Source organism: Capsicum annuum, chromosome 8 (assembly GCF_002878395.1).
Source record: "Capsicum annuum cultivar UCD-10X-F1 chromosome 8, UCD10Xv1.1, whole genome shotgun sequence".
NCBI lineage: Eukaryota > Viridiplantae > Streptophyta > Magnoliopsida > Solanales > Solanaceae > Capsicum > Capsicum annuum.
Genome location: NC_061118.1, coordinates 76,067,734 through 76,095,267, shown reverse-complemented (window position 1 = coordinate 76,095,267; position 27,534 = coordinate 76,067,734). Strand labels below are relative to the sequence as shown.

Sequence of the window (27,534 nt, the reverse complement as noted above, 5' to 3'; positions counted from 1 at the left end):
TGACGTTATATTATCCTTATCCCTAAGTTACATGCTATCATTCACCCCCGCTAACCGTCTTTGGGCGTTGTATCCTCATGTAATGCAGGAATTGGTAATACTTCTACTCCTCCAGCTCAGTGGTTAGGATTCAGGATTAGCTCGTGAGTTGACATTGAAGTAGTGAGCTTCCATACATCGAAAGACTATATTTCATGTTTTGGTCTTTTATGCCTCAGACTGTTTAGACTTATTTTTGGCTATAGTCGGAGGCATGTCCCGACACTTTATTGATATTCAGTTTTGGTTCATTGTTAGAAGTCTTTGTTTAAATTACTGTGGTTATGGGGCGGTGTTGGTCGGTTGGTTGGCTGGTCACCGATTGTCAGTTATAGACATACATTAAATTTTTCTTAAGCTATTGCACATTATCTTGTTATATGTTTAGAATTCATCCGACCTTGGGGTATGATATTTTTGGTTTGGTTAGATGCAGGAGGTGATCTCCGGTCCATATGGGACTTGATATACCCATCACCGCCAGTTCCTAGTTTGGGTTGTGATAGATTATTGTTTGCTGAGTGTTGATTAAGTCATCCAGGTTTATGGGAACCTAGTTAGATATTATTTGTCCAGACTAGCCGTTTAGTTCATTGTTGATATCATAGTTAGTTTACGGCATGTTGATTATGGACGGGTGCTTAGGTTAGAGGTATGATTCTGATCTCTTTTTCTTTTATGGTAAATTATATTATGGGTTATCTTATGGTTAGACATTATGATCAGGGACCCTGATTATACCAACACTAGTTTCCTACTTGGTTAGGGTGCCTTGAAATGCTAGGTTGGTTACCTAGTCATCATCTTTAGTTATTGTATATCCCTTCCCTTCCTTGTCTATTCATGTTGTATATGCATTCTTGGCCTTGTATACTATTATATGACCTTTTTTCACTCTTTCTTATATATTAGATAGTGATATACAGTATTGCACTTTAGGCTCTAATTACTAATAAGACAAGATAGGTTTATCCTTAGTGCCCCATAATATTATTATGTTTAGTTTCTTGGATGACTGAATATATTTATATCCATGTTTTACATGTTATTTATGCTTGCATTATCTTTGGAGCTCAGTCGGTCGATGCCTACTAAGTACCACATATTTGATACTCATATTACATTTCTGTATCCTGCATTTATGCATCGTACATAGCACCTATGGTCGGAGTTTTTGGGGTGAGCTCCTAGCGTTCGAAGTATTACTACCCCCCTCTTATGTATTAGACTGATCTCTATGTTGTATTCAAAGATGGCTTGTACTCATATTCACTCTGTATTTCACTTTGTACTCTTATTGTGTTAGAATCTCTTGTACTAATTTCACTAGGTTTTAGGCTGCTTTATATATGTCTTGTTATCATATTTATTCCACTATTTTCTTTCGTTTTTTGATAGTCTATTACTAGTTATTCTGGACTATGGGTTAACTTACCTACTTAGGGGTTATGGTAGGTACTTGTCATGACTCAATTTTTGAGTCATGATGACACCTACTATCATCCCATTAGTAGGTAAGTCAAACCATAGCTTGAAACTATAAGTAATGGGCTAATTGGTGGAAAGTGGCATAATTGCCAAAAATGTGCAGGTAAAAGAATTACAAGCCATAAATCATAGAATAATAATAATAATATGGAAGAGAAATAAAGATAATAGTATCCCACGATATAGTAATGTCGGTACAAGAGCCTCTAGTCCAAAAGAATGAAAGTACTATTAAGCCAATATACAATAGTATTGAAAATGGAAAGACTAGCAAAGCAGAAGAAGGAGAAAAGGTCAACTCCGACTCCTAAAGCTCACCCTGTCTCTAAACTCTAACCAGCACGAGTTTCAACATCAATGGCGACCGCTAGTACTCAAATCTGCACAAAAAAAGTACAAAAGTATAGTATAAATACTAAAGCCACAAGTACTCAGTAGGCATCATCTGTCGACTGAGCAAAATCATAATGTAAATATAATAACATGCGAGTTAAATAATCTAAGCCAAGGAAAAGAGTAAAACTGGAACAATACTCCGAATGCTGAAAATAAACAACTGTAATAATAATAAGGAAAAGCACAACTACCTCTACATAGCTGGCCCCCATAAGCCAGAAGGTGCGAATAAAGTAAATAACTTAATACGGGCCTTCATAATTCTGGAGGATGCAATCAAGAGAAGTAATAATAATAATTAAATCAAGTATCCATATCTTAAACCATAACCGTAGATCCTGCCATACCATCAAATACCAAACTCTAACCAATTCCATAACAGTCATAATTACCCTCTCAATGTTGGAATTGAACTGAAACTCATATCATCATTTGTCGGACTTAAATCGAAACTCATAATCATCAATAATGCAAGAATCAAATTGGTCTTGGTATTATAAATTGCCGAACTCGAACCAGAACTAATATCATCTCCCAAGTGCCAAAATTGAATAAAATATCATATATATAAACCTCCTCAGCTAAAAAATATAGTTAAAGTAATGTGCAAGACTTGTTGACTTTACAAGAAACTAATAGCAATTTTTGCCTAAGATGGCCAGAGGGCTCACTTCTAACCTCGAAATCTATTTTAAGGTAAATTACACTCTGAACCAGGCTAAGGTATCTAATTCCACTACTAGATATTAAATAATCCATATTTTAGTCATAACATAGCAATTCTACCTAAAGAACGAGTAATTAAGCTAATTAGGCCATATCTCGGTCCCTTAATTGGCTAAAAGATCCCAATCATGCTAAATCTACCTCCAAGACCTAATTTCCATCCCAAAACTAGCATAATGTAATATTTATACTATAATTAAGCCCAATCTAAGAGGAAGGTAAGCCTAGCCTACTTGTACACGAAAAAAAGCCTGATAAAGTCTGCTAAACCATTGATTTTCCATTTTGAAAAACTTTCGTACGCTGCGACGTTATCAAAATAGCAGTCTACTCATCAATACTAAAACAACGGTACCTTTTTAACATTTTCATACTTCGGGTCCAAAATTAAGTCAAAATCTCATGTGGGGCTCGCTTGGGGAATCACACTTTCAAAACTGTCAATATGTCCCTCATACTCATTTACCCTCAAGAATGGATAAATTTCAAGTTCAATTAATACTAAAATTAGCCCAACAATAATCTAGGGATTTGGGTTTAAATTGAATAACTAAATATGAACTAAATGGAGGTTTACCAAGATTTCGATGAAAAACGTGTAATCTGAGCTCAATTACACCCCCAAAATCTCCTAATAATTACTCTCCGACTTTCCACACTCTCTAGGGCTTTTGGATCTTTAAGACTTGTGAAAAATAGGGTGAAAATCGAGCAAAAGAGGAATTTAATGGCCTCCTATGTGCCGCTTTAGCGGTACCTGCTGGGTCTGCTCCCTCCATTAAAGCGGACAAAGAGCCACTTAAGCAACCCCCACTTTTGCAGACTGGGCTCTACTTTAGCAGACCAGCTGGCAAGCTTGGTCACTTAAGCGATCGGTTGGCTGCTTAAGCGGTCTAGCTGAGACTTAGAAATTTTCAAGTCTCCACCGACCCCTCGAGATTCATCCAAAATCTCATGAACACAAACGAACTATGCTACCGTATTAAATTTGATAATTTAGACTCAATGACGGAGTCAAAATTTTTATTTGGGGTAATTTCGATGAAAAGTGGGCCTCACACCTAAGGGTCATTTCACTAAATTTTCAACCAATAGCCCGAAATAAGTCTGGAAGTCTTGGGACCCAAACCAATTGTCCTCCTAGCCTAACATCGACGTTCTTGAGCTGTTGAAATTATTAGAATTGGCATACAAGGTCGTTAAACTGAAGTTTATGCCTGATAGCCAATCCTTACTAGCGAAGACTTTTAAAACAGGGAATTGACTTTAAACCCAAACAAACTGTTCGATAACTGAACTATCAACTCCAGCAAGTGACGAATGACTTGGAGCAACTATAGAAAATCTCTAAATGGTAAAAAATATGTAAAAACACAGAAAATAACCTAGAGAGTCATTACAGTGATATCATGACCTGAGAAATTTTGGTTATGACAATGAAAATGACAGAGATAAGGCATGGTAGATGGCTAATTCTAATGGATATTTTTTTGTTAAATTTGCATGGGAAGTACTAAGAAGGAAGATAGAGAAGGGAGAAGATTTTAAGAAGATATAGAATAGGGGTCTGCTTACTGATGATAACATCCTAAAGATGAAAATAATTATTGTTTCAATATATTATTGTTGAGAGGAATACAATCAGAAAAATATGGGGCATTTATTTCTAACAACTCCAATAGCTGCAAAGCTATGGAAACACTTTACTGATTGTGACTGTATCAAGATGGAGGGATTGCAACTTTCATATATGACTAGAACATGATGGTACACAGAATCACCAGTTAAGGTACAATAGGTTCTTAATGTAATACCAACAATTATCGTGTAGGTACTGTGGAAAATAAGAAATAACAGAAGACATGGAGAAGACCAAAGTCCAATAGCATGATACATCAGGTATTATTAATCATTAATCAGATAATAAAGGTGAGATTCCCATGAATTAAGAATGTGGGCAAGGACTGGATGAAGATGGTGAAGTAGGCTAAGCAGGCACAAGCCAAAGTTATATGACTATCCTGTCAAAGGGCTACAACTTCCATGAGGAAAGCTTAAATATAATACTGATGGGTCTTGCAATAATAATCCATAATGGGGATCTTATGGTATTGCTTTGAGAAATGATACTGAAAATTTAACCTATGGATAGGCAGGGTTCATTAACATGACAACCAATGTGAAAGCAGAGATGATATAAATTCTAGAAGTACTAAAGTTCTGCCTAGCTAAAGACTTACGTGGGGTAGAAATAAAATCAGATTATCCAGTAATAGTGAATATAATAAAGGAGGTTTGGCATGCATCATGGGAGATTATAGACAAAGTGGAGGACAAAAAGAGGATTATGACAAGTCTCGATGCTAAAATAACACATATATAGAGAGAGAAAACAACACCTTAGCAAATTACTTAGCTAATCTAGCTATGAAGTTTAAAAGCATACAAGAGTTCAATAGTTTCCAACATCTACCACCAATAGGAAGAAGACAATAAACATAAATAAGTCACAGATACCAAAGTTTAGAATTAGAACCAAAATGATCAAGACAGAGTTTTCGGCTAAGACAAGGTATTCAAGATGCCTATTCAGAACAACAAAACTATATACACTAGAGTTTGTCCTTATATAAGGAATACTAGTGCTGCTAAATTAGAGTTAACAAACAAAAGACATCACAAAAAACAAAAGGAAACTGCATCATATGTTTTCTTCAGCATAGAAGGTCAGCCACAAGCCCAAATCAGCAAAGAAACTGTTGGGTTCGAAATCGAGAGGGCGTCATGCGGAAGCTATTAGTTGCAAACTATCGTAGTGATAATTCAGACGACAAAGAAAAATATGCTAAAAACATATTATTGAATATAGTTTGGCCAATTGGCCTACATATTAAAAATTAATATTATTAAAAAATATGAAAACAACGGGGAAGTCTCCCCTAAACAAGACTCTTTTAAGGACTACATTGTGGATGTTATTGTGTTATGGTATGAGAAGGGGAGTCTTCCATTTATAGATGTCCAAAACTTTTCCTCCAAGAAAGAGGTTAGCCAAATATAAAAAAGAATAATATTTTTCTTTCAGGAAAAGTAAAAGTAATTATGGTAACTTTTATTTTCCTTCTAAGAAAAAGTAAAACTTAAATATAGTAAGAAAATCAGGGGAAAAACCCTAATAAATCCCTCCTTTTTGGTTTGATTTTCTTCACTTGATTCGTCTTCTCTTCATATCACGTACATGAACTTTGTTCTTGATACAATCTTCATAACTGCTGCTTGTCATGGCTAAAAATAAGATTTAAAATATCATGGTTAAAAATTGGTTTAAAAATAATATTTTATTTTCATTTTTAAAGATGCAGCAGCAGGCTGTTGAAAATATAGTTGAAACTTGTTCTCCACATGTAGTTCGACAAAAATCTTCATTATCGCCCAAATTGTTGCAGCTTGATTTTGAAACCACTTTGAACCTATTTAATCTCGTCTCACCACACCATTAGACCATTGAACCGTGAGCTCTGATACCACTTGTTGGGGTCGAAATCGAGAGGGCGTCATGCGGAAGCTATTAGTTGCAAACTATCGTAGTGATAATTCAGACGACAAAGAAAAATATGCTAAAAACATATTTTTGAATATAGTTTGACCAATTGGCCTACATATTAAAAACTAATATTATTAGAAAACATGAAAACAACAGGGAAGTCTCCCCTAAATAAGTTTATTTTAAGGACTACATTGTGGATGTTATTGTGTTATGGTATGAGAAGGGAGGTCTTCTATTTATAGATGTCCAAAACCTTTCCTCCAAAAAAGAAGTTAGCCAAATATGAAAAAGAATTATATTTTTCTTTCAGGAAAAGTAAAAGTAATTATGATAACTTTTATTTTCCTTCTAAGAAAAAGTAAAACTTAAACATAATAAGAAAATCAGGGCAAAAACCCTAACAGGAACAACATTTCCATTATTAATCTATGAAGAATCGACATGAGTTAGTAAAAGAAGAGAGATTACATAAACTACATACAAGAGAAAGAGCCTCACTTGTGGAATAACTACAGACTCTGAACGTTTTCCTCCTTCAACATCATCTTTCAACGACAACCCAATCACATGTAAATCAGAATTTTAGAAGAAGAAGAAGTATCAAAATCATAACTTCTAAGGGAAATGAGTTACCTTGGTCTTTAGAAAAATTTTCTATGATAATGAGTGACAATAAACCATCAGAGACAACATTAATAACCCAAAGAAGAAGAAAAATCAACTGGAAATTACAACTACAACAATTAGGAAGCATCACGAAGCAGGTAGGGCAAATAAGAAAAGTGGAGTCAAGCATGAAGATAATGACATTTATAAAGTTAGTTCATTTTTTACAAGTGGGCTTAATCTCAAACAATGCTTATTTTGTGTAATTTCATTTTTCATTTTTCGGCCTTAGTCCAAATGTTTTATTTAATTTTATATTACATGTGTGTATTAGATCATTTTAATAGTTTAAGTGTGTTGACGACTTTTTGATTATAGTTTAAATGGTTTTTATGTTTTTTTTCGAAAGGTTAAATAGTGGAAACTTGAATACATATAGGATGAAAAATAAAGAAAAAATGGGCTAAAATCTTCTAGTTGTTGATATTATTATGTCGGTTGATAGATGGCCAAGGTACACCAACCATAGGGGTGTACATCGGTCAATTCGGTTCGATTTTATGTATTATCAGTTTGGTTTATCGTTTTTTAATTTTTAAATATGTTAAACCAATAAGATATTTTTTATCGATTTTCAATTTATCAGTTCTTAGTCCTTAATAGTTTGATTTTCAGTTTAACCGATAAGAAAATACTCATAAAATAGAAAAAATAGTAACTAACATGAAAAAAAAAATCTGAAACTGAATCTTAGTTACAATCAAAATCCTACATAATTTGTTTTAATTTACAAGAATCCTCAACTTTGAACTAAATGTTAGTTAGGAGAAATTAAGAAAAATATTATATATATATATATATATATAATATATATAGGTGTAAAATAGTAATTTAGTATATTCTTATTGAGTTATCGATTTATCCAATAATCCAATAAGAAAAAATCAAACCGAACCACTAACCAATAAATGTTTTTATAAAACTATTAAAATTTTTTTAACACAATAATCTAATAATATTTTTATCAATTCGATTTATTAATCGGTTCGATTTTTTCACACTCCGAACCAACAGTATATTTCTCTTTCTACTGGTCTACACAGTCCAGACATACCAACCGATGGATGACCTGGAATGAATTTGAATATCGTTGGCACTACAACTTTAACAAATTGTAAAAAACACCCCTAAAAGTTCTCATAAAGCTGCAAAAACCTCTCCACTGCAATTTTTGATTTGAAGAAAAAATACTGAGAAACAGGGAGAGTAGCCGAGACCCTCTTCACCGTTTTCATTTCCAATTTCACCAAAAGTAAAAGTTACAATAAGTGCATTTTCTGTTAATCACGGTTTTCAGGTTTCAAGATCTTTGTTTGTGCACGTTTTGTTCTCATTCTTTTCTTCAAGATTCTCTCAGATTCCTTGTGGTAATCATTTAATGGTGATTTAGGTGAGTACATGTTTTTCAGAAGAATCTGCATTTGCTTGTAAGTATTATTTAGCTTGTACATTAATTATATCTTTTGATCATTAGTGTTTTGAGCTGAAAATGGTGTTTTGGGTTTTGGATTTCGAAGAAGTTTGAAAATGGTGTTTTGGGTTTTGGATTTCGAGGAAGTTTGAAACTTGGAATGTTAAAAAGATTGGGTTTTGTTTTTTGGTTCCTGGGTCGGAGATCTAGTAGAGGGTATTCCAGTTTACTTCTTTTGTCGTCTTGTGGTACTGTGACTTGATTTGTTTTTTTTTTTTCGACTTCTTCGGTTTCGGTTTGATGCATTGCTCTGCTTTTTAGCTTATATATTGTTGTTTGCGACAAATTTTGTAGTGATAGAAAAATAAACTACAATTACAAATAAAATATGAAAGAAACAAGAATTTTATTGATAAAGAATATGGTTACAAGTCTTCTGTTTGTTTCCTTAATTCTTCTATCTTGATTTTCTCCGTGATTCGAGCGCAGTTTATGGCATACTTCCTGAACTTTGGAAGATTTGGATTTGATCATGATTTTCTTTATGATTTGAGCACTATTAGTGACGTATTTCTCGAACTTAGGACAATTTGAATTTGATCTCCATGAAAGGAGGGTTTTATGGACCTTCTTCATGTATTTGATTATCAAGAAGAGATAATATGCGAGATTTTGAGATGCTCAAGGGACTATGATACCCTTTAAATAGGCATGATTTAGGGTTTTGGTATTGTAGCCTCCAAGCTAGGGTTAAGGATGTAGTAGCCTCCAAGAACCCAAACAGGATTGGGCTCGTCGTGTAGAGTCCCACAAATTTTCAATGTTTGGAAATGCCCCCTACTTCAAGGCTTGTTGGAGTGTAGACTCGATGAAACTCAAAGAAGAGTTTTGAAGTACTCTCCATCTTTGAAATTTTATGGCTCTAGATTTGCAAATTTGATTTGTGAGAGAAGAAATGAACGATAGATTTGGTCCCACTGGGCATGTCAATTTGTTTGCAACAAATTTTAACGTGATGAATAATAAATAAATCATAAATTACATATTATATGGGTACAAGTCTGTTTGTTCCCTTGATTGTTCTCTCTTGATTTTCTCCATGATCTGAGGGCTGAACTTAGTACGATTTGGATTTGATCTTAATTTTCTCCGTGATTCGAGGGCCGTTTGTGATTTATTTCTCGAACTTAGGATGGTTTGAATTTGACAGAAGATAATCTTGGAGCCTGTTTGGATTGACTTATTTTAGGTGCTTTTAAGCCAAAATAGCTTTTAAGCGCTTTGGGAGTGTTTGGGTAAATTAAAAAGGTGCTTATAAGCACTTGGTTTTAGGCTAAAATGCTAAAAATAAGTTAAAAGTCATAAGTTAGGATTTCTAACTTATGGCTTTTTGGCTTATAAGTCAAAATCCAGAACCCACCCAAAAGGACACTTGATCTCTTTATGAATATCCCACGGGTATGCGGGATTCCGAGATGCCTCTTCAATGGAATATGGTATCCTTTAAATAGGGATGATTTAGGGTTTTGGAAAAGTAGCCTCCAAGGAAAAGCCAAAAATACTGCCTCCATTGGGTTCAAGAAAACCAAAGATGAGAAAGCTGCATCAGCTGGTTATGTTATTTCAAATGGTTCCCTAGCCTCACAGCAACACACTAAACAGGCATTTTCCCTTGGTGTAAAAAGTAAATCATTTAATGAAAGAAAAACTGCTGATAACAATTTAAAACCTGCCGTTGCCTGCATAAATGTTAGTCATGCTAAGGTAAATGTGCAAATCATCAAGGTTGTTGTTTACAAATACAGCTTAGAGCAAAATAGTCTCTTTAGTTTGTCAGTTAAATGTGCTTCTGTGTCTGTTGCTCATTACTACTATTACGTCTTTCATCTTGCAGCAATCTGGCCAACATGATGCAACATCACCTTCTCCAAATACTGACGGCCTTAAGTACGTCCTGTTTACTCTACTAGTTGTTTGACCATCTGTTGCATTGAGCTGTATGATATTTAAACACACAACTTTCTGGTAGATTCTAATCCCTAATTGGCCTATGTTATGAGTTTCTTTAAGTCTCTTTTGTATTCTTTACGTAGTGTAAGATATCTTATCTGCTAGAGGGTTTATGAACTATAATTTCCATCTACAGGGAGGAAAAAAAGCCGAAACCTTTAAAGAAAACTGCGCCAACTAAAGCTGATGGAAATGCAGAATCACCTTTGTATTCTATATATGCTGATCTTTCTCAACTTTTTCCTCTACTTTTTGCTTTCTGTGTACAAGGGAAATTTTGGTTTTTCTTGAATGCATTTGCTTGAAAGGATGACATTTCCAGTTTATTCTTAATCACTTTACCAGGAGTCCTGCTGCAGATGCCAAGCCTCGCAAAGTAGGTGCTCTTCCAACATACAGTATGAGTTTCAAGTGTTGTGAAAGGGCTGAGAAAAGGAGGGAGGTTAGTTTCTCCTTGCATCAGCTGAAAAACCTTGATACATTCGATTGGTTTCCATTGTAATCTTGTCCTGGAAACTTGATAGAATTTGTTTCTGTTACATTTGAACAGTTTTACTCTAAGCTTGAGGAAAAAATCCATGCAAAGGAAGTCGAGAAGAGTAATTTGCAAGCCAAGACTAAGGCATGATGACTGTTGTGCTTCTATCATTTTCATGATGTAAAAAAAGTTGTTAATGGCTTCTAGCATTGCCTTTTAAGGCATTCATCTTTGCTCTTTGTATTTGTCAATCAGGAAACTCAGGAAGCCGAGATCAAAATGTTAAGAAAGAGCTTAAAGTTTAAAGCAACCCCAATGCCAAGCTTTTATCAGGAACCTCCTCCTCCCAAGGTGGAATTGAAGAAGGTAATGTTGTTTCTCTTTTATACGTCATGAAACTCAGCAATAATTCATGTTCTGTAATGAAAATACCTATTAAGAAAAAGAATTACATTTTAGGCTTTTCATTTCATTGCATTCCTTTTTTTCTGAATAGATAGTATGTCTAAATAGCTGCTTATACTTGGGTTTCTATGATACTACTCCTGTATACTTGATATATCTGGATTTCATGATTGGTATGGTTAAATTTTAACCTACTTTTTATGTGTCGCTGTGGGTGACTTTACCCAAAAATAGATGAGTCATGTTATATAATTTTACTTAAATAGAAGAGTAACTGGTAAAGTTGCTGCCATGTGACCAGGAGGTCACGGGTTCAAGCCTTGGAAACAGCCTCTGGCAGAAATGCAAGGTAAGGCTGCGTACGATACACCCTTGTGGTGGGGCCCTTCCCCGGACACCGCACATAGCGGTAGCTTTAGTGCACCGGGCTGCCCTTTTTTTTATCTCACACAATGTGAAGCAATAGGCAAATCTGATGTGTCCATTGTTGCTTTAGCTAGCGTTAGATGTATGCTTTTTTGATAAATGATACTTCGATAAAACTCTAAATTGAAATGGAACTTCTACTTTAATTGTTTAACACTGCATAGCTCATTGATTATGCATTGTTTTTGAAGATAGCCTCTAACTTGACTTTTGGAACATTTTAGTTGCTTCCAATATATTAAGAAGATTTCTAATCCATTATCCGATGTGCATAATTTCAAATCATTTGTATTTTCAATTATAAGTTCAGAATAAAATTATCAAACAACCATTACTGCTGAAAATGACCAGATGGCTTGTCAACATGTCTATTAGCTGAAAATGTTACTTCAGAAAATCAGCAATGTGGGTAGGGAAGGGGATGTTACTAATAGACTCCATTGATTTTGGCAATGAGTGTCAATAGTGGAAGCATTCTTTAGATATCAACCCGCAAATCACTAAATGGAATTGGTGTTCTTTTTAATAGTTTGTTAGATTGTTAAATCAATGTCTCAGAGCATTTAATTAAATATTAATACTTGCAGTGCAGAAAGAAATCAATTGCTGATTTATGCTACAGTTTTGTTCTATGTTGCTTTGATACGGGTGTGGGTATTTGATACGGATGTGGATCTAGATGTCAGATTCATCATCAGATTTATTTTTGTATTGGGGAGTAAGGATCCGAGTGCAAATATGGGTGCGGGATACAGTATAAATATATCAGAGTAATATATAATGACAATTAGTTATTTAAGATTGTTGAAAATTAACTTATTTTTTAATCAACAAAGTTTTTAAATTCAGTATTGTTAATTAAGTGAAATAGAAAATGTTTGTTACGTAATTGTAAATTGCATATACTCCCACCGTCCCAATTTATATGTAACTGTTTGACTAGGCACAAAGAATAAAAAAGAAAAAAAGATTATTTTAAAAGTTGTGGTCTAAACAAAACTTAAAACATTTCTATGACTATAAATCATTTCATTGAGGGTAAAAAGAAATTTGAATGTTAAGTTGTTTCTAGTCTAGGTATAGAAATGTGACATTCTTTTTGGATGCACTAAAAGGGAAAGTGTGCCACATAAATTGATATGGAGGAAGTAGTGTGTGTGTATATATATAGTTATTATCTTTTTGGTAGAAAACTAAAAATTTTGTTATCTAGTGGTATGTTACCCCATTTTTTAATTTGTTTTTATATTCTCTGCTTGTTATATTGTTATTTGTCATGAATCGGGGTCTACCGGAAATAACCTCTCTACTTCATCTGAGGTAGTAGTATGGACTGAGTACACTTTACCTGCTCCAGACCCCACTTTGTGGGAATACACTGGGTATGCTGTTGTTGTTGTAGAAAACTAGAAATTTTGTTCTAACTACCACAACATACCCTGTGTAATCTCACAAGTGGGATCTAGGAAGGCTAGTGTGTAGTGACCTTGCCCTAACTTGTGAAGGTGGAAAGAGTGTGTTTTATAGACCTTTGACTCAAGTATAAAGCCTAATAACAACAATTATTGAAAGGAAATGTTGTAGTGAAGAAGTGAAGAAGATATGATAAAAATAAAGTAGATGAGAACATTAGAAACTTAAACACATGGCTAATATTCAACGTGTTATGTGATAACCTTACCCCACACTCTTTTCCCCAAAAAGCATGTGTATCTCCAGATTTAAAATAAAAACATATATATGATCAAGGATTAGATAGGGCAGTATGACTTTGGCCAGTGCAGTGGAAATAGGGGATAAGTTGATGGCGAGGGAGGCTTGGGGTAGTGGAGGGGATGTTGATAGATTATGGGTTGAGACTGCCAATTGCATCAGGGAGACAGATAGAGAGGTATTGGGGATCTTGAGACGCCGCTCGGGCAAGCACCAAGGGGATTGGTGGTGGAACGAGGAGGTGAAGGGGAAGGTGGAGACTAAGAAAAAAGCGTATGCTAAGTTGGCTGAGAGTAAGGATGAAGAGAAACGAAAGAATAGGGAGGAGTATAAGATTGCTAGGCGAGAGGCGAAGTTAGCGGTCACGAGGGCTAAGAATGCTGCCTTCGAGTGTTTATACACTTCGTTGGATAGTAAAGGTGGGGCTAAGGATGCTGCCTTTGAGAGTTTATACACTTCGTTGGATAGTAAAGGTGGGGATAAAAAGTTGTATAGGCTCGCCAAAGTTAGGGAGAGGAGGGCTCGGGACCTGGATCAGGTGAAGGTGAAGTGTATTAAGGATGTGGACGGCGAAGTCCTGGTAGAGGAGGGTCATATTAGAAAGAGATGGCAGTCTTACTTTCATAAGCTCCAGAACGAAGGAAGGGATACTAGCATTGTGTTGGGGGATTTGGAGCATTCCGATAGGTTCCGTGATTATGAGTATTGTAGGCGCATTATGGTTGAGGAGGTTAAGGGGGATATTTGTAGGATGCGTAGAAGTAGAGCGACAGGGCCAGATGAGATTCCTGTGAATTTTTGGAAGTGCACAAGAGGGGTAGGTATGGAATGGTTGACACGGTTGTTTAATATAATTTTCAAGACGGCAAGGATGTTGGAAGCTTGGAGTTGAAGTACGATGATTCCGTTGTATAAGAATAAGGGCGACATTCAGGATTGCAACAATTATAGGGGTATTAAGTTGTTGAGTCACACTATGAAGGTTTGGAGAGGGTGGTAGAGTTGAGGTTGCAGAGGATTGTTACTATTTCTGAAAATTAGTTTGGATTTATGCCAGGGCGCTCGACTACTGAAGCCATTCATCTCGTTAGGAGACTGGTGGAGCAGTACAGGGATAGGAAGAAGGATTTGCACATGGTGTTTATCGACTTAGAGAAGGCTTATGATAGAGTTCCCAAGGAGATTCTTTGGAGGTGTTTGGAGGCTAGAGGTGTGCCTATTGTGTGTACGACGGAGCCAAGACACGGGTTAGGATGGGAGGAGGGGACTCGGAGCACTTTCCTGTCTTGATGGGGTTACATCAAGGTTTGACGCTTAGTCCGTTTCTTTTTGCCTAGGTGTTGGATGTTTTGATGCGGCACATTCAAGGCCAGGTGCCTTATTGTTTGCTTTTTGCGGATGATGTAGTCTTGATTAATGAGACACGTAGTGGAGTTAATGCTAAATTGGAGGTTTGGAGGCAAACTCTAGAGTCTAAAGGGTTTAGGTTGAGTATGTCCAAGATGGAGTATTTGGAGTGTAAGTTCAGCGAGGTGTCTCATGAGTCTGATGTGGTAGTTAAGCTTGACACTCATTCTATCAGTAAGAGAGATAGTTTCAAGTATCTAGGGTCTATAATTCAGGAGAGTGGAGAGATTGACGAAGATGTCACTTATCGGATTGGGGTAGGATAGATGAAATGGAGGCTCGCCTCTGGAATCTTGTGTGACAAAAAGGTACCTCTCAGACTTAAGAGTGGTGGTTAGACCAACTTTGTTATATGGGGCGGAGTGTTGGCCTGTTAAGAAGGCTCATATCTAGAAGATGAAGGTAGCGGAAATGAGAATGCTTAGGTGGATGTGTGGGTGTACTAGGAAAGATAGGATTAGAAATGAGGTTATTCAGTGTAAAGCCAAGATGAGGGAAGCGAGGTTGAGATGGTTCGATCATGTGATGAGAAGGAGCACGGATGCCCCAGTGCGGAAGTGTGAGAGGTTGACTAGGGATGGTTTCAAGCGAGGTAGAGGTAGACCGAAGAAATATTGTGGGGAAGTGATTAGACATGATATGTAGCAGATCCAGCTTACTGAGGACATGACCCTAGATAGGAAGTTGTGGAGGAGACGGATTAGGGTAGAAGGTTAGTTTGAGTTTAGGATATTGTATCTTTTGGTGTGTTTCTTGGATTATCTTGCTTATGGTATTATTGGATATACTAATTTCTATTGTATCTTGTTCTTTTCCTGTTCATACTAGTACTATACCCTATCTTGTATCTTGTTCTTTTACTATTCCTAATATTACTATTCCTTATTGTCGATTGTTTTATTTTGAGCCGGGGGTCTATCGAAAACAACCTCTCTATCTCACATTTGAGGTAGTGGTATGACCTCACTTGGTGGGAATATACTGGGTATGTTGTTGTTATATATATGACTGATGTCCCTATCGTTTACAAAAAATAAGTAGCAATATTTATAGTTACCAATATATATAACAGTCTATGATAATGAAATAAATACTCCCTCCATAGACACACCTTCACTTATTCACCAGAACTTATAAAGACAACCAATGAAAGTTTTATTAGATAAGTGCAATAACTTATATATTTATTTCAGTTTGATGAGGTTCAAACATGTAACTTATCGTATATCAGGAAAAATAGAATGAAAGATCAATTCAATGTCTTATAGATATACTATCACAGGCTGCTGTTTATCAAATATCAAATGAGGAATTCTAAAATCTTCTTAAGCAACTTATTAATTTGTTTGTGATCAGGTGATTCAGTTCACATAATAATAATGTTTGATTTTCCTGTATTAATTGGATGCAATTTATTCTTCTATTATTCGAATATTGTTTACTAATTTTTTTTGCCCTATACAAATAAAATGACATGGTCAATTAAGATAATAATATTGATTATGTTCAAAAGGACATAAATTAATAATCTCTCTGTTTCAGTTTGTATGCTACTATTCTATGTCCATTTTAAAAAGAATGGTTTTTTGCTTTTTTGACAACTCTTTAGTTCTTACTTTCCCCGTATCATGCTTAAGACCACAGATCCTACTATGTGGGAATATACTGGGTTTGTTGTTGTGTTGTTGTTGTAGTTTAAGACCATAAAATTCGAAAGTCTTGTTTACTTTTTTAAACTTCATGACAAGTCAAAATCAGAAAAACAAAATTAAAACGGTGAGAGTTATTCCTACCTTCATTGACGTTGCTCAAATTTTGTGAATCCTCAAATTCTCCTTTAAATATAATTAGATGTGGTGTTTTCTTGATTGAAATGTCTAATTTTAACGTTTATGTTTGCAACAACAGTTGCTAGTTTTAACCTGTGAAAATCAATTAAAATGTAGGAACCGGTTGTTACAATGGTAACTAATTTTATTGCACCCCTTCAAATGACTTTTACATCTTTATTTATTCATTCTAATAAGTAACGTATTTTAGTTAATTTAGAAGGGTATTTTTAATAATTTAACTTTTCACGTGAAGGTTTCTCCCCGTATATCACAATTTGACACTTAACTATAGCTTTATATTTCAAATTCAACAAATAAGTTTAATCAAAGATTCAACTATAATCCTAATGAATAAAATATCAAAATATAGTTAAATAACACAATCAAATCTAAGTCACAATTAAACAAAGAAAGAAAAAAAAAAGAAAAGATAAACCTTCGATTTTTGGGGCTGCTTTATTTGGCAGTAATATGAGTGTTACATTCAATTTTTTGATCAAAAACTTCCAACCGGAAGAAAAGCACAAGAAATTATCAAAAGAGGAGAAATTATTGTCAATGGTTGATTATGTGTAATTCATATATAATCTTTATGGCCATTGACTAAAAGAAATAAAGAAAGACTAAAAGGATGGTGATAATGAATGTAAGGACTTGTATCAAAATCAAAATAAGAAGAAAAACTAGAAGTAGAATAAGCATATGTTTCTTTTAAAGTTTGTTTCAAGATATTATATTACTTAAATAGAATAATCGAATTTTTTTCGAAGATAAAATTCTAATTGACTTAGAAGTATGCTCTACAAATTTAGTTCCATAATTAAAATTTAAGTTTATAGGAAACATTGAATCCAATTCGCTATTGAAACGGACTGTTATGAGTCCCTTTGGACTTTCCATAAGTCCCATAGTTTTTCAATATTTTTTTCCTTTTGCAAAAATTGAATTCAATTCCTATTTGAGTTGCTTGATGCCGTGTGATGGACTTTCCATCCTAGACAATTCTTCTCCTTTTTGTACTTTATTTTTAATTACAACAACATACCCAGTGTATTCTCATAAAGTGGAATCTGAGGAAAGTAAAGTGTACACAATCCATATCACTACCTCAGATGAAGTAGAGAGAGTGTTTCCGCTAGACCCTCGGCTCAGGACAAATGTACTTTATTTTTAACTATACCTTAATAATTTTCAAAAGTCACTGCTAATAATAGAAAGATTCTATATTTATAGAACTTAAAATTGGCTGAGAATGACTCTTACATGGAAAGAAACCAAAATTTTAGTATATAATAATGTGTATCAAAAAATGTACTCCCTCGTTTAAAAAAGAATGACCTACTTTCCTTTTTAGTTCGTTTAAAAAAGAAAGACCCCTTTCCTTTTTTAGCAATACTTTAATTTCAACTTTCCACATGACATCTTTAGGACCACAAGATTAAAAGGCATTTTGGTACATTTGACATAATCTTAATTTAAGGCCACAAGATTCAAAAGTTTTCTTTATTTTCTTAAACTTTGTGTCAAGTCAAAGTAGGTCATTCTTTTTGAAACGGAGGGAGTATTATTTTATGATTTGTAATTAGTTAATAGTCTCAGTAACTATTCTCAACAAAACAAACACTTACTGATTTCTTCCCGTTTGTTCTAGTCTTGATGGACAGAGTTACCTGGTAGCTGTTGCTAGTGGAAGGTGATAGGTATTCGTGGAATTAGTCGAGATACGCGCAAGCTAGCCCAGACACCACGATTATAAAAAATATTAATTAATAATTGGAGGAACAATAGAATTGTCTATTGTGGAGATTTTTAATAAAGGGCAAAAATTCTAGTTTTAATATTTCTAAGGTCCTTTACACTTTTAATGTAATTAATATTAATATTAATATTAATATTACTAGTTTCTTGGAATGTGCTTTGCGTATTTTTTCCTATTGGTTATAACAAAATTTTTAAAATTTATATAAATATTATTTCAAATATGTATATTTGTGTATAAATAAATAATAAAATAAGAAAATATTTATAACAAACTACTTTAACTTTAGGACACTTTGTAAAGAGTGATCAAAATACAATCGTGGATCAGTGTTTTTAATGGCGTTCGCCACATCGCCAATTGCGAATGGCGAGGTGAGGCATAGTTGCCACCATCCTTCGTGGCGCTGCGACCTATGAAAGGTGACGCCTAGGCGAGGTTGGCGACATGGAGAGGCGAGGCGACAATGGCTTCGTCTTTTTTTTTTCTAAAAAATTAGGGTTTTAGGAAGAAAGGTAAGTTTAGGGCTTATTTTCCTATTTTGGTTTGACTGTCTTACTTGCTTGGCGACTGCGACTGCGACCTAAGGCAAGTCACAAGTGCGACTGTGATTCCAGCGACCGACGGCGGGTACTCCGACAATTGGTAAATACTCCAGCGACATGGTTTCTCTTATTTTTCGTTCTTCTTACTCCAGCGACTCAACTGGTAGTCAGGTCTGGTTTCTTATTTTTTTCTCTTCCTCTTTTTCTCTTATTCCTCTATTTTTCTTCTTCTTTTTCTTTCTCTTCATTCTTTTTCTACACACTGTATTACACTATTACTGTAACTTATAAGTCTAGAATAGACTACAACAAACAGTATGTTAAAATATCTATTTTTGTATAACTTATAATTATATAGTACACTAATTAATATGTATCTACTATCTATTTTAATTTTTGACTTGAAATATTTCATAATATATTAGTGCTATTGAAATTTTGATTAAGTCTGAATCCTTAATGAGGAGATCAAAAAATAAAATATCTTTATGTCATGAGATAGGCAAAGAGTCCAAATCACTGATTCACCAAATTCATCTTGAGAGGACTAAGCACATTAAGGTCGATTATCACTTTGTTAGTGAAGATACTTTCTAAGAGATATTGTTATACAATATGTGAAGTCGAGTGATCAACTTTTAGATATCTTCATCAAGTCCCTCACCAGTCCTCATATTAATTACATATGTAATATGCAATAGGCTTGGTACATATGACTTGTATATGCACCAGTTTGAGGGGAAGTGTTAGAATATGAGTAGCCGAAGGAATAATATGTGGAATTCTATTTGAAAAAGGATTGTAACGTAGTGTCCTTCTTGTAAAAAGATTGTAATGTAGTGTCTATAAATAGGGTTTCAGTGTAATAATGTAGCTACAACAATTCAATAATATTTGTCTCTTATATTTCTCATGGGTTTATTTGGGCTAGCCAAATCAATCGATCATCAAAATCACTCCTAGGGCAAACCCATTAAAACTTGGCGGGTTGGGCGGGTCATATGAGTTTGAGCTAATTTTGCCTCCCCTATCATGGAGCACCTATTTGATGAATGACAAATCATTTCTCTATCTTGCTTTTTGTCACAAGATTATAAGTAATTGGATAAAGATATTGGGAAAAAAATGACCAGAAAATTCTCAAAAGAATGTATTAGTTGATGTCTTTTATTATGGTTTTTTATACTAATTTCCTGTTTTTTCATGTGAGACTTAGTTCAAGGTATGCATAGTAGTTACTTTATTCAACAATCCTCTATTTTTGTTTAATTTAGATCATTGGTTTTATTCAAAAACATTTTTCCAATCAACATGGATGAAATAAACCAAGGAGAGGTGTTTTAAGTTGTCAAATTTATGGCAATCTTTGTCCTGCACGCTTCAAATTTTGAAAATTTCATGCTAGTACGCTCTTCTTAATTTTGATCTCCACGCCACTACTAGGTTTGACCTATATCTTTTGTGAAAATTAAATGTTAAAGAGTCCTACATTGAAAAAGGGATGAGTAATTGGTCTCCTTATATGTACTTGGATAATCCTCACCTTATGAGCTAGCTTTTGGGGTTGGATTAGGCCCAAGATCCATTCTTTACATGGTATCAGAGCCAGACCTATCTTAATTCTTTGTTCATCGATATTGGGCCCCCATAAAATTGTCCACGCTCCAGTTAACAAGTTCTGGGCGTGCAGGAGAATGTAAAGAGACTCACATTGGAAAAGGCATGGGCAAGGGGTCTCCTTATATAGACTTGGGACAATCCTCACCTTATGAGCTAGCTTTTGGGATTGAATTAGGTCTAAGATCCATTCTTTACACTAAACCTTTATTAAAATCAAAGTATACTTTCATTCTGCAATAATTAAGCATTAAATGTTATCAACTTATTTTTAAACCATGTTATGTCTACGAAGGAACTCATGAACTATCAATGGTGAAGTTGGGTAGCTTGGTAATGTTGGGAATCTTTGAACTATAAGTGGTTCACTCCTTTCTCTACCTTAATAATAAGATTGACACAGTAATAAATCATGTGCTAACCCTGTTTTAATTCTTGGGTAGCAGGAGGCTGATGTGGCTGTGAAGTTGGACTCTCAGGCTATTCAGAAGAGGGAGAGTTTCAAGTATATGGGGTGTATGATTCAGGGCAATGGGGAGATTGACGAGGATGTGACGCATCGTATTGGGGTAGGTTGGTTGAAATGGAGTCTTGCTTCGGGAGTTTTATGTGATAAGAAGGTGCCTTCAAAGCTTAAAGGTAAGTTCTACAGAGTGGCAGTCCGATCGGCTATATTGTATGGAGCGGAGTGTTGGCCAGTTAAGAACTCCCACATCTAAAAGTTAAAGGTAGCGGAGATGAGTATATTACGATGGATGTGTGGTCATACCAGGAAATATAGGGTGAGGAATGAGATTATTCGGGAGAAGGTGAGAGTGGCTTCGTTGGAGGGCAAGATGCGAGAAGTGAGGTTATGTTGGTTCGGGCACGTGCTGAGGAAGGGTTCGGATGATCCAGTGTAGAGATGTGAGATACTGGCTATGGATGATTTTAGGCGGTGTAGAGGTAGATCGAAGAAATATTGGAGGGAGGTGATTAGGCATGATATGGAGCAGTTACAGCTTACGGAGAACATGACCCTTGATAGAAAGGTGTGGAGGATGCGGATTAGGGTAGAGGGTTGGGGTATTCTTTATTTGTGTCGGAAGTTTCTTGTGCGTGGGTTGAGTACTGTCTGTGGTTTCAGATATATAGTTTTTAGTATTATCTTGTGGCTAGCGTTAGTTTATTTTGCTTGTACAAGTTTATATGCATTTATGTTTAGTGTTTGCTATACTGTTATTGGTTCTAAGCCGGGGGTCTATCGGAAACAACCTCTCTATTTCACCAAAGGTAGTGGTATGGTCTGCGTATACTCTACCCTCCCCAGACCCCACTAGGTGGGAATACACGGGGTATGTTGTTGTTGTATCCCTTTTATAATGATATTATTATAAGGTACACAGCTCAATGGTCTAAACTTGTTTTGAATTAAAATTTGCCATCACTTTTGTATTTCTCTCGGTGTTTTTGAGGGAAGTGGGTGTGCCTGTGTTTATGATGCAATCATAGACCTTTTGTCCAAGGAAACATATCAGCAAGTGTTCAAATATGAGGATACGGAAATTCAAGGAAATTTGCTAGACATACCCAAACAATTAGACAAATTATGCAAGAGCACTGAAGTTACCTTTGTTACATGAACTATGCATTTTCTGATATATCCGTTTCTAATAGGTATGGCTTGGATGTGTGTACTTTTGTGTAGATCCTTACAACAACATACCCAAATCTCACAAATGGCGTCTGGGAGTGGGGTGCACAGAGTCTTACCTCTACCTTATGAGGGTAGAGAGTTTGTTTCCGATAGACCCTCAGCTCAAGTAAAGCATAACAAAACAATTAAGGAAAAAGGAATACAGTAGAGACCAGTAGCACCAACAAATAATTTGATAGTCGAAGTAAAGGAAAACAATTAGTAAAAATAATAAGTATAAGAAAACGTGAGGAAGAAAAGTACTAATACCACTGATAAGGGAAACTAGACAACATGACTACCAAAGAACCATTTATCCTCTTATCTAGGGTCATGGACATCTCCTCTCACATGCCCTAACCATCTCTGCCTCGCTTCCCTCATCTTCTCCACCTCGGAGGCCACTTCCACATTGTCTTGAATATCTTTGTTTTTAATCATATCTCTCCTAGTATGCCCATACATCCATATCAACATCCTCATCTTCGTTACTTTCATCTTCTAAATGTGCAAGTTCTTGACCAACCAATATTCTATGCTCGTACAACATAGCTGGTCTAACAACCACTTTATAAAACTTACCTTTAAGACTTGACGGCACATTCTTATCACACAAGTAACCAGATGCGAGCCTCCATTTCATCCGCCCCACTGACATCCTCGTTGATCTCACCATTTCCTTGGAATATAGACCCAATATACTTGAAACTGTCTTTCTTGGCGATGACCTGAGTATCAATCCTCACTTCCTTATTTTCCTCATGTTTAAACGTCACTAAACTTGCACCTGTCTTAGTCCTGCTCAATTTGAATCTTTTAGACTTCAGGGTCTATCTCCAAAGATCCTGCTTATCGTCAACGCCTTGTGTATCTCATCAATACTTTTTCATCTGCAAATAATATACTCCATGGCACCTCCCCTTTGATATGCCGTATCTGTACATCCATCACCAAGGCAATTAAAAACGGACTAAATGGTGATCCCTGGTGCAACCCCGGCAAAACTAAAACATACCTATACCTGATACTTTGCTTTACCCGAAGTCTATATTAGATAGGGAATTAGTTCTGCCTTTTCTTTTCCCCCAAATTACCAGACTCGATAGTTTAAAGACAGCTTACAACAACATATCCAGTGTAATCCCACAAAGCGGGTCAGGTGAGGTAGAGAGGTTGTTTCTGATAGACCCCCGGTTCAAGACATTAACAGTCTAGAAAAAAACGTAATAGAAGAACAAGTAACAATGGGTATTAACAAAGCAACAAATAGTAGCAGAAATAAGACTATCACAAGATACTACTACGATCGATCTGCAGTTTAAAGACAGCATAGCAACACTAAATAGAAATATCATCATCATAAGAAGGCTATTTATCTGCTCATATATGAAGATGTAGCATGCGTAGATTGCTTAGGTTTGATTTGTTAATGCAACCAATTCCTAATTCGAGTTCCTCTTGTTGTCAAATATGCTTGTTGACAATACTTTGATATTGCCACTTCTTTCTGTTTGTATTTAACTGAACCTGAATGTTCTGGTCATTGTTGGATACTGCACCATGATCTGGCTTCTCTTTACCTCATGTAAAATAACGACTCAATCAGCTCATGTCGGACTCTTAGCTATCACTATGTTGTAGAAGATTCTAATGCTCGTCTTGCTGGATTGTTCATGTACATCTGAATTCACTTTTAAGTCATTTATGGTTGTCTGTTTCACTTTTGATGTAGACAAGACATTTAATTTTCCGGTTATGCCTTCTATCACTATTTAATGATGTAGATACCAACAACAAGAGCTAAATCCCCCAAGCTTGGCTGGAGAAAGAGCTCTCCTACCAGAGAGGTGAATGATGCTGCCATGCACACAAGTAGGTTGAGCTTAGATGAAAATGCATCTCAAAATCCTGCTAAAGGACATTCTCCAGACAATGTCAAGAAGCCTACACGGAAGTCTCTTCCAAAGCTGCCATCTCAAACAATCAACTTATTAAGTAATACAAAAAAGACCTCCATCAAAACGAGCATATCCAAGGAAACAAATGAAGCTGCAGCTAACAACATGAGTGAAGTTGCTTCTCAACCAAGCAGCGTACTTGAGCAAACAAATGAAATTGAAACATATGTTCAAGAGCATGAAGCTACATCTGCTATTGAAACAAGCCAAATTAAGACTTGTTGAAGCTCAATCAGAGACTAGTGTGGTGCATCAACCCATTGCAGTGGAGTAGTGGAAGCAAGCACAGAAACTGTAGCAGATATTCATGAAGCACCTTCACTTCCCCTTTGCCTAAAATAGTGAAAAGGTACGAATAAGGCTTGGTTCGTTTGACAAATGAGGGTATGGAAGGTATTTTACTAAGCATAATGATGTTTTGTCCATAGCATCAAGGTTGGTTGTCCAGTGTTCTTTTTCTTTCAAGATTACTGGTTTGGTCATTTAAAGTGCAGGCAGCTTCGGCACGTTTTAAGATTGTCATTTGCACCTTTTCTTTGGGCTAATTATGATTTAGATGGGTAATCGAAAGTTTTAAGAATTGTCTTGAAGCAGCTCAAGTCTTGAATTAGTAGATACTTTGGTACTCATTGGGCTTGTACTGGCTGGTGGAACTGTTCTGTTGAACATCATAGTTTTTGTTTGTTAATCAAGATGTATTTATAAAATTCCATGTACTCTTTACAAGGTTCGCTTCTCCATGCACATTGATTTTTCAGTTCAATTAAGCGTTACATTTGCTTGAAAACCATGTTCTAATAGGTGCAACTCTTATTACTTGTAGTGAAAATTATGACTCATAGCGTTCTGATGTTAATCAGTTGGCACAGTATGGCTACTCATTTCTAAAGTTCCGTGAAATAGGAGTTAGAAATCTGTTCCCCTCGCCTCTAAAATGCAGGATCACGTCTACAAATTCAAGTGGATGCCATGTTGTATGTTAGTAGAGACCTGACATATCAGTAGAAAATATAGTAGTGCGGGAGACTTTTTATCATCATTTTTCATAGTTATTTTGAACCGAGTCTTAAAAAGGTTTAAATGGAGGCTGGAATATGTTAGTAGAACTGACATATCAGTAGAAAATATAGAGAATTTCCAATGCGAGACTATTTATCATCATTTTTCATAGTTATTTTGAACTGAGTCTTAAAAAGGTTTAAAAGGAGGTTGGAGCTACGTGGACAGTGCTGGAGACTTTTTATCATTATTTTTCATAGTTATTTTGAATCCAGTCTTAAAAAGGTTTAAATGGAGGCTGAAATATGTTAGTAGCGACTGACATATCAGTAAAAAATACACAGAATTTCCAATGCGAGACTCTTTATCATCATTTTTCATAGTTTATTTTGAATCGAGTCTTAAAAAGGTTTAAATATAGGCTAGAGCTACGTGGATTATTTTCAATGCTGGAGACTTTTTATCATCATTTTTCATAGTTATTTTGAACGGAGTCTTAAAAAGGTTTAAATGGAGGCTGGAATATGTTAGTAGCGACTGACATCAGTAGAAAATATAGAGAATTTCCAATGCGAGACTCTTTATCATCATTTTTCATAGTTATTTTGAACTGAATCTTAAAAAGGTTTAAAAGGAGGCTAGAGCCACGTGGATTATTTCCAATGCTGGAGACTTTTTATCATCATTTTTCATAATTATTTTGAACCGAGTCTTAAAAAGGTTTAAGTGGAGGCTGGAGCTAAGTGGACCATATCATCAATGTTGACTAGTTTCCTCCCGTACCCCCCCCCCCCCCTTTTTTTTTTTTTTTGCTACGTTTATAAAAACACAAGTCAAATTTGTGCTAGCAAGGGCAACAATCTAAATAGCCACCGACACGTGAATCTATTGACTAGGGTGGCATGGTGTGGTAGGGTATTTAAAATTTAGATTTTTAGTTTTAAAATACAGTACATATTAAATTAATTTGGTATGGTTCATAATTTTTAAGTTTGATTTTAATATTTTGTGGTATGATAAAAAAACGACAATTATAGTTTGTCGGGCAAATTAATTAAGGGTGATAAAAAAGTTTCAAAATTAAAAAGGAGTGACATAAGTCTTAAATATTAAGTAGAGGTGACAATTTTAAGATTAGTGTTAATGACACTAATTTTAAAACTCTCAAGTTTTATTATTTACACAAAGATCCATGCACCATATTTACACAAAGATCCCTACACCATCACCACCACTCCTCCTCCACACCTTTTTATTGCCGCCACCACCTCCTTTTCCTCCACTATCACTATCACTACCATGACCACCTCTTCCAAATTCACCATTATTTCCTCCCCCTACATAACTATCGCCTATTTTTCTTCTTTATCCTCCACAACCGTCGCTATCAGCACCACAACAAATGTTATTTTCTCATTCGGCGTCACCACCAGCACCATCATCTCCATTTTTACCATAAATACATTTTTTTCGTGGGCTCCTCCTCCAACCAGATCTTTTTCCAAAAATTAAGTATCGAAGTTGCTGTAGCAACTTCGATAGTTCAGCAACTTCGATAGTTGCTAACTGTAACACAGCAACTAATAGTAGTTGTTGCAGCAATTCGCGTAGTTGCTGAAGCAATTACCGTAGTTGCTGAAGCAACTCTCATAGTTACTGAAGCAACTCTCGTAGTTCCTGAATTTGTTAAATTATTTTTCATTCATTTTTAAAAGAAATCAAAAATTTTCTTTTCAAACTTTTTTTTTTAAATAGTTCATAAAAATTAAAAAAAAGGAAGAAGAACGAAATGAAAAGAGAAAGAAAAAGAAGAAGATAAGATGGAAGAAGAAGAAAATCTAGGGAGAGAGAAAAATAAGAAGAAGAAGAAGATGGGAGAAAGAAATTGGAGAGAAAAAGAAAAAGAAGAAGAAAAATTGAAAGATAAGAAAAGGAGGAGAATTTTAAAATTTAAAATTTATAGTTGGAGGACTTTTTAAAAATTACACTTTATACCCCAATTAACTTAATTACAATTTACATGATGTTTTGACCTTAGCTGGTCAAAGTTGTCATCATTTTTAATTTAAAGACTTTTTTTGTCACCTCTCACTTAATTTTCTCTAGTTTGTTCAACTTCGATTTATATACACTCATATAATACTCATACATTAGAGATTTATGACTTAAACTTTCAAAAAAAGGTCTTTGATTATGTCATACTAACACCCTTACACATGTACAATTATATGTTAAACAAAAATTCAAGCAACTCCCTTTCTAAATCAATTATACAAAGGACATTTCAACCAAAATAGAGTTATACAAAGGATATTTCAACCAAAATAGAATTAGTCAAAGTTCTACCATCTAAACATTTAACATTTTATTTCCTACCAATGCTGGGTTGTATATTTGTTAGTACTTTTTTTTTAAAATTAAAAGGCGGGCCAAAAAG

At 35.1% G+C, this 27,534-nt stretch overlaps 1 protein-coding gene across 1 annotated transcript; it reads left to right on the top strand.

The window, feature by feature from the left end:
- Positions 1-3,214: 3,214 nt before the first annotated feature.
- On the top strand, positions 3,215-24,805 carry LOC107838923 (protein WVD2-like 5). Its single transcript, XM_047395454.1, is given in 11 exon segments — positions 3,215-3,247; positions 3,349-3,524; positions 8,160-8,229; positions 8,272-8,289; positions 10,168-10,220; positions 10,420-10,491; positions 10,629-10,725; positions 10,834-10,905; positions 11,017-11,127; positions 23,925-24,316; positions 24,318-24,805. Coding segments are annotated over 11 exon segments (1,149 nt in total). The 3' UTR covers positions 24,373-24,805.
- Positions 24,806-27,534: the final 2,729 nt, after the last annotated feature.